General features: G+C 44.0%; 1 protein-coding gene across 2 annotated transcripts in view; it reads right to left on the bottom strand.

Annotated features, from left to right (window-relative positions):
• Nucleotides 1-4,190, bottom strand: part of UBTD2 (ubiquitin domain containing 2) — a 75,494-nt gene extending 71,304 nt beyond the window's left edge. For both annotated transcript variants that reach the window (XM_021076607.1, XM_013990651.2), the window contains exon 1: nucleotides 3,694-4,190. Coding sequence is in view for 1 of the 2 variants with exons in the window: in XM_013990651.2 (XP_013846105.2) it covers nucleotides 3,694-3,763 (70 nt within the window). In the remaining variant the exon portion in view is untranslated. The remainder of the gene's footprint in view (nucleotides 1-3,693) is intronic.

The following is a 12,631-nucleotide window of genomic DNA, read 5'->3' as shown; positions in this document are numbered from 1 at the left end:
AATCTCTATATGCCTCAGGTGCAGCCCTAAAAAGCGGAAAAAAAAAAAAAAAAAAAAAATCATCAGAGATTTAATTCCTTAGCAAATGCTATGGGCTATAGAGCCTTATCTAGAGAACCTACGTGACAACCTCAGCACCACAATATAAGTTGGAGAACCATACAAAACATGTCTAAATATCAAAACAACTGGAAATTCCAGGAGCGTGGAAGCTTGGAGAGAACCGTTAAATAATCTTTTATAACTTCTATAATATAATCCCCACACACCCATTTTTGGCCACAATCATGGTATATGGAGGTTCCGGGCCAGGGTTCAAATCTGAGCCACATCTGCAACCCAAACCACACCTGCAGAATCGTCGGATCCTTAATCCACTGCCCTGGAGAGCCAGGGATCAAACCTGCAATGCCACAGAGATAAGCCAGATCATTAACCCACTGCACCACAGCAGGAACTCCCTAAAATATATCTTTCTTGATTAAAATTAGACATTTAAAAGATGGGGAGGAGTTCCCTTCATGGCTCAGTGGTTAAGGAATCTAACTAGCATCCATGAGGATGTGGGTTCAATCCCTGGCCTCACTTGGTGGATTAAGGATCCGATGTTGCTATGAGCTATAGTGTAGGTCGCAGATGCAGCTCGGATCTGGCGTTGCCGTGACTGTGATGTAGGCCCGCGGCTACAGCTCCAATTGGACTCCTAGCCTGGGAACCTCCATGTGCCAAGGGTGCGGCCCTAAAAAAAAAAGCAAAAAAAAGGGGGCGTTCTCTTGGGGCACAGCAGGTGATGTCACTGCAGCAGTCTGGGCCGCTGCTGTAGCATGGGTTCAATCCCTCACCTGGGAACTTCTGCATGCACTGGGCACAGCCAAAAAAAAAAAAAAAAAAAAATCATCAAAGTAGCTATAACTTGGAGTTGCCACTTCGGCAAAGTAGATTAAGGATCTGACTACAGCAGCTCAGGTGGCTGCCAAGGCTCTGGTTTGATCCCTGGCCCCCGCCCAGTGGGTTAAGCTGTAACGTAATTTGCAGCTGCAGGTTGGATTCAATCCATGACTGGGGAACTTCCATATGCCACAGGTACAGTCAAAAAAAAAAAAAAAAAAAGTAGCTGAAACTCTAAAACTGAATTCTAGGCAAGGTATGATGCCATAAGAAACTACAAATGATCCCCAAACGATAATACAAATCTTATAATGTGAATTAGGCCATTTCCATATTTTATAATCTTTTACAAAAATTTCCCAAATTCCTTCAAAGAAGTAATCCACTTAGAAGTTTTTCTCAATAACACAAAATTATTTGCATACTTTTGAGACATATTCAGAGGAAAAGAGAAAGTATAGTATCTCAAAAAACCAAGAAGATTTTTTAAAAAAGTAATTTTATACTAAGTCTGGCTGATATACTGAATGTGAAGCCATTCTAAAATGGTGATGTTTGCATAACACTGTACATGTAATTAAATCTGTCCTGAAAAGCTTAAATCTGTCCTGAAAAGCTTAAATCTGTCATGATAAGCATTGGAAGACTGTATTTTACTCCATATTGACAAAAAAACTTTTCATAGCTCAAAATATCCAGATTAACGATACGTGTGAAAAGTGAGAGGTTTATGCCAACATCCCTTAGGAAAACGTCCTTCCCTTCCCAACAAATATCTACTACAATAAGCAAGAAACTATTTAACACGTTTACCTGAATTATTCACCTGAAGCTAATTCCTTCAAACCACAATTAACTCTTTAACTATCAAGATGATAATGGAGAAAAGAAAGGCTTCCATAAATTCCAGGAATAATCCCTTTATCCCACACAAGTCATTCCTTCACCTGTTACATCAGGGCCATGCCTTCTCTCCCAAAAAAATAAAATAAAGAGGTACTGATCCTTTTTTCTAAGCCTTACTCTCATAGCTTAAGATCCAGAGAACCCAGTTCTCAAAGAAACGGATACTACCGCTATCTAACTAGATACCAATGGTAATAAATTACCAAAAACTAATGCATCTTGCTTTTTAAAAAGCCCAAACTAATAGTGACTGGCTGGTCATAAGTCACACTACCAAAAAGCTTAAGTGAAATGGTTCAAGGGTATTACCAATGAGAGAAAAGTGTTTGAAAGTTAATTAGGACTAACACCACCTATGACAAGCGCATTACATCATACTTATGAAAAAATAACTACCTATAGTTCTGTACCATTAATGACCACCTCACTGGCAGAAGAATCATTCTGACCTCCTATATGATCTTAACCCAAGGTTGTTTTAAATCATGCCCTTCTTATCTTCCTGCTTTGTTTTCAATGAGAATCTTATAGTTAATGAGCCAAGGAATCATGCTATCACTTGAAATGTACTATAAGGTACCATTTTCATGGACCTTTTTTTTTTTTTTTTCCCCAAGACCCTTCACTGAGTTCTCAAACTATGTGCCCAGGATTTAGTCATCCAGGATGCCCATACATTTTAATGAAGTGGCAAGGCTAAACATCATTAATTCAGGAAATTCATCAGCCAAAAGTTAGGTGTACACGGTTTATAGATGGAGCTTAGTGAGAGGCAAGCAACTGGCCTCAATGCTAGCACGTTAAGAAAAAGTTGTAAATCCACCCAGCCCCAAACGATTTAGTTTAGGAAACTTTCAAGTATGCCCCACATTTGAGACATCCAACATAAGGCTGGAACAAAACCAACACTGTCATCTTCGCTATTCCTAAAAGCTATTTCTTCTTCAACTAACTCTCCGTCCTCTACACAAGCTATAGAATGGAATCCTCAAGAGATCACTTAAGCACAGGTAAAAATTAATTGTATTGTTATTTTGCTACACTGCAACACCGATTGAATTAAAAGATCTCTCCTCAGCAAGCTGCTATTTACAATAAAGTAGAAGCGCGTTCCGTGTTACAAAAACTTTTAAAGTACCGATCCTATTGGGGTAAGTCGGACTCAGGTATTTGTACGTTTATCCTACATATTTTCCTTTACGTAAGACGGTTGGGAATTTGACTAGCCCACCCCGACAGCGCACTGGCCCAACACCCCCAAGCTGCAGCAAGAAGCCACGTTTTAACTCCGGCAGACCGTTTCCCCACCCCTCGTTAAAACACTGCCTGTGGCCACTTGAGACTTCCCCAGCCGAGCTCCAGAAACTTGCAGGTTTAAATGGCCAAATTGGAACCAACCAGGGCAGCTGTCATCTGAAACTCAGGAAAGCTGAGACCAGCCAACTCTGCTGAACAAGGACGGGTGCGGAGAGATGTGGCGGGGCCCGTCGGAGGGAATGCATTAGGCTCCCCTCCCCACCCCCCACCCCCATCAATTCGTTTTTCTGCAACCCCAGCGCCGCCATCCAGTTCCTGAATAATTAAACGGGCTGGAAAGGGAGTGAGGTGGCCTGAGAGGCAGTTTCTGGTCCGAGTTTCCCGAGCCGAGGCGGTGGGGTCGAGAGGCCGAGGGCGACATCCCCGGCGCGCGGAGGGCTTTTTTTCGGGGGCGGGAGAGAAAAAGGGGGCGACCCCGCGGCCGGCCGGAAGCGGAGCGCGGGGAGTGACGTGGAGGAGGAGATGACAAAGGGGCTCGGGGGCCCCGGCCGCGCGGCCCGCGGGCCCGCAGGGGCCAGGACAGGTGGCCGGGCCTGGCCGGGAACAATGGGGGGCCGAGGCTGCCCCCTGGCGCTCACCTACCTCCGGTGCCCTCCGAGTTCTCGTTGAGGCTGCCCGAGGAGTCGTGCTGGGCGCCCACACACCCGCCCATGGGGGCCCCCGGCGCCTCGTCCGCCACCTCCGGGCGCTCGTCCGGGCCCGCCGCCGCCTCTGCTTCCTCAGGCGCCGCCGCTGCCGCTGCCGCTGCCGCCGAGCTCCGGCCAGGCGCGCCGCTCCGCTCGCCCGCCGCGGCCCAGCCTCCGCCCCCCTCGCCGCTCCACCCACCGCCTTGGCTCGGCCCCTTCCTCCGCGCCCACCTCAGTCCCCGGGCCGCCTGCCTGGCAGGCCTGGCCCGCGCACCGCCCTCGCCTCCGGCTCGGCCCCGCCAGGCCGGAGCTGGCCCATCCCGGGCGGGCCGCAGCGCCCGCCTCACCCCCTCACAGCCCCGCACACGCGCGCCCAGGCAAGCCCCGCACCAGCGCCGCCGGTCCGCCAGGCCCCATCGGCCCCCGCCCCGCGGCGCCGCCCTCCGAACCCGTGGCCTGGGCTTCGCCGGGCCCGCCCGGAACCGCCGGGGAGGGCGGGGCCGCAGGAGGCCGCGCGCTGATTGGCTGCGGGCGGGGCCGCGGGCGGAGGGGAGGGAAAGAGAGGAGAGCTGGAGAGGGGAGGGGGGCTCTGAACCGGTGGAAAGGGGGTGATGGGGGGATTAGTCCGGGAGAAGAGGCTGGGGAAGCAGGCGTGGAGGAGGGAGAGAGAAGAGGAGGAGAAGAAAGAGAAGAAAGAGAGAGAGAAGGAATGGAAGAACAAAAGTGAGAAGGGAGAAGTAGAAAGGGGCGAAATCGAGTTTCTGACTCCTTTGCGGGCGTCAGCTCTTTCTCTTTCTGGTAGATGCGGGTGGGCGGGCGGGGGCACAGAGAAGGAAGACTCGCAGGCGGGTTCCTAAAAAACTGGCGGAAGGGGACTCGTGGCTGAAGGTTGAAGTCCCAGCATTTGTGCAGAGTTCAGTGGGTTGGTACCCCGAGTCTGGACTTCCCGTTGCCTGCTGCCCAACCCCCAAACTCCCTAAAATCTCTGTGCCCCATTATTACACATAGAGGCGGTCACTGTGGCTGCAAACTGAACTCAGATTATAGAGGCGAGGCATCCGGTGCAGGGAGAGATAAGCGCGGACTAGTTCAGGGGGCGTGAGTTTGTTTCATTTTCACAGGATTGATTTTTCACACACCACGCTACTTCTCAAGAGCCTGCCTTTAAGTATCTTAAATCGTCTTTAGAACAAAGTGAAATAGAAATAAATAAAATAGCCTGCTTTTTCTAAACTAGAATTTGGTACACTGACCACGCCCGACATTCTTGGCGGTTGCTATCCCAATCTAAGCCAATTGTTAATGGTCCCTTGAGAATGTGCTTCTTGCTATGATGCCTTAACATTTTCATCACTCTGCTTGGGCCTTTTTAAAGCTTATTTCTGCCTAAGAGCTGTTTTAACTATCTGCTCCATTTTTATAATCAGACTTAAAAAAAAAAATCCTAGACCAGCTTTTGCTTAGCATTAAAAAAAAAAAAAAAGATAAGTGAAATACCTAGGAAAGAGACTCAGTGCAGCTTGGAATTTGCATTTAAATATATACACTGGTGGTGGGAGTGTACCTCGGTTCAATCTTTTTGCAAAGCAATTTGGGAACGCAGATCAAAAACCTCAGGAATGTTCATACCCTATGACTCAGGATTATCCCACATGTGGGAATCTGGCTCACAGAAATAGTCCAAAATGGAGACAAAAATTCCTGTCCTTGTATTCATTTGCTAGCCAGATAAAAATGAATGTTCAACAAACAAAACCCTGTACTTAGATGAAAACACCCAAGTACCTTGTAAGAAATAAAAGTCTGCTATATTAAATTTATACTGACAAATTATTATTGTCCTGTAGGCATGAATACTGAAAGAGCTTGTATACAAATGACGTCTTTATGAGTTTTCAGGGAATGTTCTGATATGCAGGTACTCTATGTCATAAAGCCTTCTATCTGATCATTCTCAGCTAATATTCACATTGGCAGACAGACATCAGTTCATCACTTCCCTGAAGGAGAGAAGCCACATGCTGATATCTTCAAAGGTGCTTTGTCCTAAATTTTGCTCTAGAAATTGCAGAAACCAAGGCTTCCACAATGTCTATTAAACAGATGGTAGGCACCCAAGTGAGGAGTGCTTTCTGAAGAGCACGGAGGAGTTGGCACCAGGAGAAAGCAATGTCATTGAGAAATTCTGAGCCATGGCTGTTCTCCACCCTGCCTTTATCTTAGAACAGAGACACAAATTCCCAGGAGAGAGTGATGTAGCTGTTAAGGACCCCACAGCATCTAGCTTCTGCCCGATACTAGCTATATGACCTTAAGTTTCTGTACAGCTTAGTTTCCTCATCTGTAAAATCAGCCCAATAACAATGCTCCAAACCCTATGGGAACTCTTCGTCAACTCCTCTTTACTTCATCCCTAGCATAACCTATCTAAACTTACTGCCTCGCCCCATCCACTTAAGATGTTCTATAGAAAGGTGCCTTCTTTATGTGTGTGCTTTTCTACTTCATTATAACATCTTTATTGAGGTATAATTCATAGACCATATATTTTGCCAATTTAAAGTGTGGCATTCAAGTAACAGTATGGAGAGTCCTCAAAAAATTAAGAATAGAACTACCATATGATCCAACAATTCCACTTCTGTGTATTTATGCAAAGAAAATGAAAACACTAACTTGAAAAAGATATGTGTACTTCCATGTTTATTGCAGTACTATTTATAATAGCCAAGATACATAAACAACTTAAATGTCCATTGATGAATGAAGAAAATGTGTATATATGTGATGGAGTATTACTCAGCCATAAAAAAGGAGGTCTTGGAGTTCCCGTCGTGGCACAGTGGTTAACGAATCCAACTAGGAACCATGAGGTTGCAGGTTCGATCCCTGCCCTTGCTCAGTGGGTTAAGGATTTGGCGTTGCCGTGAGCTGTGGTGTAGGTCGCAGACGCAGCTCAGACCTCACATTGCTGTGGCTCTGGCGTAGGCTGACAGCTACAGCTCCGATTAGACCCCTAGCCTGGGAACCTCCATGTGCTGTGGGAGCAGCCCAAGAAATGGCAAAAAAGACAAAAAAAAAAAAAAAAAAAAAGGAGGTCTTGTCTTCTGTGACAACATGAGTGGGCCTTGAAGGTATTTTGTTATGCGAGATAATTCAGAGAAAGATAAATACCATATGGTCTCACTTACATATGGAATCTAAGAAAAAAAAATGATGAAACTCATAGAGAACAGATAAGAACCAGAGGCAGTAGTTGAGGTGTTAGCAAAATGGGTGAAGGAGTCAAAAGGTACAAACTTCCAGTTATAAAATAAGTCATGAGGAGGTAAAGTAGACCATGGTGGCTACAGTTTATAATACTTTATTGCATATTTGAAAGTTGCTAATGGACATTTTATACAAATTGATTCATAGGCTGGCTTCTTTCACTATGTTTTCATGGCTCATCCAAGTTGTAGCATATTCATTCATTTTTATGACTGAATAATATTCCATTGTGTGGATATACTACATCTTGTTTATCTGTATAACAGTCAATGAACATTTGTTTCCACTTTTTTGGCTATTACGAATACAGCTGTTAGGAACATTCATGTCCAAGTTTTTGTGTGAATGTACGTTTTCAGATGTTCTGGGTATACACCTAGCAGTGAAATTGCTTGGTCATATGGTAACTCTGGGTTTAAGTTTCTGAGCAATTGGCAAACTGTATTTTCCAAAACAGCTATACTGTTTTATACTCCCACAAGCAATTCATAAATATATAAAACGATGAAGCCATTTTGGGTGTGTAAGTTATCTCATTGAGGTTTTGATTTGCATTTCCCTAATGATTAATAATGTTCAGTATCTTTTCATGTGCTTATTGAGCATTTGTATATCTCATTTTGGGAAAATGTCTACTCAGATCCTTTGTTCATTTTAAATTGGATTATATGTCTTGTCTTTTTTTTTTTTTTTTTTTTTTTTTTGCTTTTTAGGGCTGCACCCGCCACATATGGAGGTTCCCAGGCTAGGGATCAAATCGGAGCTACAGCTGCCAGCCTACACCACAGCCACAGCAATCCAGGGTCCTTAACCCACTGAGCAAGGGCAGGGATCAAACCTGTAACGTCATGGTTCCCAGTCGTATTTGTTTCCACTGTGCCACAACTCCCTCTGTGAGAACTCCCATGGATTATATGTCTTTTTACATTGAGTAATAAGGGTTTGTCATATGTTATTCTTTTTGACCATTCCTGAGGCATGTGGAAGTTCCTGGGGGCAGGGACTGAACCCATGCCACAGCAGTAACCAGAGCCACAGCAGCAACCTGAACCACAGCAGTGACAATGCCAGATCCTTAACTTGCCAAGCCACAGAGAATTCTTCAATGCTCTGTACTTTTATGTGCATAAGTTTTGCATATCTTTTTTCAGATGTATCCCTAGGACTTTATTTTTTGGTATTATCAAAAACAGTATTGTTTTTATAATTCCAATTACTGTTTGTTGTTGCTAGTAAATAGAAATACAGTTGACTTCTGGTTGTTGATCTTGTATCACGTAATCTTGCTAAAACATTTGTCCCTTCTGGTAGCTCTTTTAGAGATTCCATTGGCTTTACTAACTAGATGATCCTGTTGTCTGTGAATAAAGAGATTTTTACTTCTTTTCCGGTCGGTATGTGTTGCTTTTCTTTTCCTTGCCTAATTTCGCTGATTAGTAGCATTATAATGTTGAATGGAAGTGGTAAGAGCAGACATCCTTATTTGTTCCTTTTCTTAAGGGAAAAGCATCCATTCTTCCCCATCAAGTATAATGCCAGCTGTAGGCTTATTTTTAAATAGTGCAGCTAAATATACATAACGTGGTGGTTGGCATTTTTAAAGTGTACAATTCAGGGGCATTAAGAACACTCATGTTTTAGGGGGAAGGAGTGGGAGGGACTGGGGGTTTGGGGTTAGTAGATGCAAACTACTGCATTTGGAATGGATAAGCAATGAGATACTGCTGTATGGCACAGGGAAGTATGATTACTTGTGATGGAGCATGATGGAGGATAATGTGAAAAAAAGAATATCTAAATGTATAACTGGGTCACTTTGCTGTACAGCAGAAATTGACAAGACACTGTAAATCAACAATCATAAAAAATTTAAGGAGTTTCTGTCATGGCTCAGCGGTTAAAGAACCCGACTAGGATCCATGAGGACACAGAATCAATCCCTGGCCTCGCTCGGTGTTAAGGATCTGGCGTTGCTGTGGCTGTGGCATAGGCTGGCAGCTGCAGCTCTGATTTGACCCCTAGCCTGGAACCTCCATATGCGGCAGATACAGCCCTAAAAGGCAAAAAATATAAAATAAGGCATACTCTGGAAAGCCAGCAGCCAATCCTCCAGAGTCTCACACAGCAATGCTGTGGGAACCTCCATATGCCACGGGTGTGGACCTAAAAAATAAAAAAAGACAGGACAAAAAAAAAACTTTAAAAAAAGAAAACATTCATGTTTTGCAGCCATTATTACTATCTAGTTCCTGAATATATTAATCACCCCAAAAGAAACCTGGTACCCATTAAGTCCCTCCCCATTGCTCGTCCTCCAAGCCCCTGGCAGCCTCTAAAATGCTTTTTATCTCCATGAATATACCTATTCTGGATATTTTGTATAAATTGAGTCATATTACAAGTGATCTTTGGTGTCTGGCTTCTTTCATTTAGCAGGAATAAGTACTTCGTTCCTTTTGTGAAAGAGTAATATTTTGGAGTACCTGTCGTGGCGCAGTGGTTAACGAATCCGACTAGGATCCATGAGGTTTGGGGTTCGATCCCTGGCCTCACTCAGTGGGTTGAGGATCTGGCATTGCCTTGAGCTGTGGTGTGGGTCGCAGATGCGGCTCAGATCCCGTGTTGCTGTGGCTCTGGCATAGGCTGGTGGCTACAGCTCCAATTCGACCCGTAGCCTGGGAACCTCCATATGCCGCGGGAGCGGCCCAAGAAATGGCAAAAAGACAAAAAAAAAAAAAAAAAAAGAATAAAATTTTATTGTGGATTTTATTATACATTTCATATATTCATTCATCTGTTGATAGACATTTGTGTTGTTTCTACTTTTTTTTTTTTTTTTTTTTTTTTTTGCCACACCTGCAGCACATGGAGGTTTCCAGGCTAGAGGTCAAATCGAGCTGTAGCTGCCAGCCTACACCACAGCCACAACCATGTCAGATCCTTAACCCACTGAGCAAGGCCAGGGATCGAACCTGCATCCTCATGGATGCTAGTCAGATTCATTTCCACTGAGCCATGAAGGGAACTCCTGTTTCTACCTTTTGACTATCATGAATGCTGCATTATGAATATTCACATACACATTTTTGTTTGGACATGGGTCATATGGTAACTCTATGTTTAATTTACTGGGGAATCACCAGACTGTTTTCCACTGTGGCTATATCATTTTACCTTCTCATCAGCAATGCATGGGGGTTCCAATTTCTCCACATCCTGGACAACGCTTGCTATTGTTGCAACTTGGGTCATTGTTGTTGTTGTTATTATTATTATAGCCACCTTATTGCCTGTGCAGTGGCATCTCACTGTGGTGTTGAGTTGTATTTCTTTAATGACTGGTGACATTGAACATCTGTACATGGGCATGTTGGCCCGTTATTACTATTCCTTGGAGAAGTGGTGGTTCAAGTCCTTTGTCCATTTTTTTAAAAATTTTATTATTATTTATCTTTTTCTTTTTTGGCTTCCCCGAGGCATATGGAATTTCCTACACCGCAGCTGCAGAAATGCCAAATTCTTTAACCTGCTGTGTAGGGCAGGGATCAAACCTGTGTAGTAGCACTTTAGAGATGCCACCCAATCCCATTGCATCACAGTGGGAGCTTCCTTTTGCCCATTTTTAAATGTAGCTTTTCTTTTTGTTATTTGAATTGTAAGAAGTTAGCTGTAGGTTTTTAATAGATGTCCTTTTAATTTGATTATATTTCTCTTTATTTATTTTTATTTTTATTTTTTGTCTTTTTGTCTTTTCTAGTGCAGCTCCCGAGGCATATGGAAGTTTCCAGGCTAGGGGTCGAATTGGAGCTGTAGCTGCCAGCCTACACCAGAGCCACAGCAACTCGGGATCCGAGCCTCGTCTGCAACCTACACCACAGCTCACGGCAACGCCGGTTCCTTAACCCACTGAGTGGGGCCAAGGATTGAACCCGCAACCTCATGGTTCCCAGTCAGATTTTTTTAACCACTGAGCCACGATGGGAACTCCTATCTTTTTATTTTTAATTTTTATTTTTGGCCTTGCAACTTGGCATGCAGAAGGTCCTAGGCCAGGGATCAAACCCAAGCCACAGCAGTGACAATGCTGAATCCTTCACTGCTATGCCTCTGGGGAACTCCCAGATGTCCTTTATGTTTATTTATTTAAGCCACAACATTTGCATGTGGAAGTTCCCAGGGTAGGGATCAGACCTGCACCACAGCAGCGATCTGAGCCACAGCAGCGACATCTCTGGATCCTTAATCTGCTGAGCTACCAGGGAATTCCCTAAATGTCCTTTTTAAATTGAGGAAGTTCCTTTCCATTTATAGTTTACTAAGAGGTTGTTTTTCGCTCTTTTTTTCTTCTTTTAGGGCTGCACACGAGACATGTGGAAGTTCCCAGGGTCGAATCAGAGCTATAGCTGCTGGTCTATGGCACAGCCACGGCAGCACTGGATCCTGACACACTGAGCAAGGCCAGGGATTGAACCTGCCTCCTCATGGGTACTAGTCGGATTCGTTTCTACTATGCCACAATAGGAACCCCCTGTTTTGTTTTTTGATTATTTTTTTTTAATCAAGAATGGTTTGCCACTGCTTGCTTCAACAGCACACACTAAAACTGGAACAATGCAGAGAAGATTGGCATGCTCCTGAGCAAGGATGCTACCCAGATTCATGAAGTGTTCCATATTTTTATTTCCTTTTAGGGCCACACCTGCGGCATATGGAAGTTCCTGGACTAGGGGTCAAACCTGAGCTGTGTGGGCCTAGGCCATAGCCACAGCAACACCAGATCCGAGATGTACCTACAACCTATGCCACAGCTTACGACAATGCTAGATCCTTACTTAACCCATTGAGCAAGGCCAGCGATGGAACCTACATCCTCGTGGACACTGTGTTGAGTTCTTAACCTGCTGAACCACAACAGGAACTCTGTGTTTCATATTGTTAATAATGACAATAAAACCAAAAATAAACCAATGGGACCTAATTAAACTCAAAAGCATTTGCACAGCAAAGGACACCATCAAAAAAATGAAAAGACAACCCATGGAATGGGAGAAAATCTTTGCAAATAATGCAGCCGACAAGGGCCTAATCTCCAAAATACACAAACAACTCAGCAACAAAAAACCAAACAATCCAATTGAAAAAATGGGCCAAAGACCTAAACAGACATTTCTCCAAAGAAAACATATGCATGGCCAGTAGGCACATGAAAAAATGCTCAGCATTACTATTATTAAAGAAATGCAAATCAAAATTACATTGAGGTACCACCTCACACCAGTCAGAATGGCCATCATTAATAAGTCTACAAATAACAAATGCTGGAAAGGGTGTGGAGAAAAGGGAACCCTCCCACACTGTTGGTGAGAACGTAAACTGGTACAATCACAATGGAAAACAGAAGTTCCTCAGGAATCTGAATACAGAACTACTATGTGATCTAGCAATCCCCCTCCTGGGTATACATCTGGAAAAACTATAACTTGAAAAGATACATGCACCCCTATGTTCACTGCAGCACTATTCACAATAGTCAAGGCCTGGAAACAACCTAAATGTCCATTGACAGCTGAATGGATTAAGAAGATGTGGTACATATACCCAATGGAATACTACTCAGCAATAAA

This window comes from Sus scrofa, chromosome 16 (genome assembly GCF_000003025.6).
Source record: "Sus scrofa isolate TJ Tabasco breed Duroc chromosome 16, Sscrofa11.1, whole genome shotgun sequence".
Classification (NCBI taxonomy): Eukaryota; Metazoa; Chordata; class Mammalia; order Artiodactyla; family Suidae; genus Sus; species Sus scrofa.
Note: the sequence above shows the minus strand (reverse complement) of the source record. Positions and strands in the feature narration are given on the sequence as shown.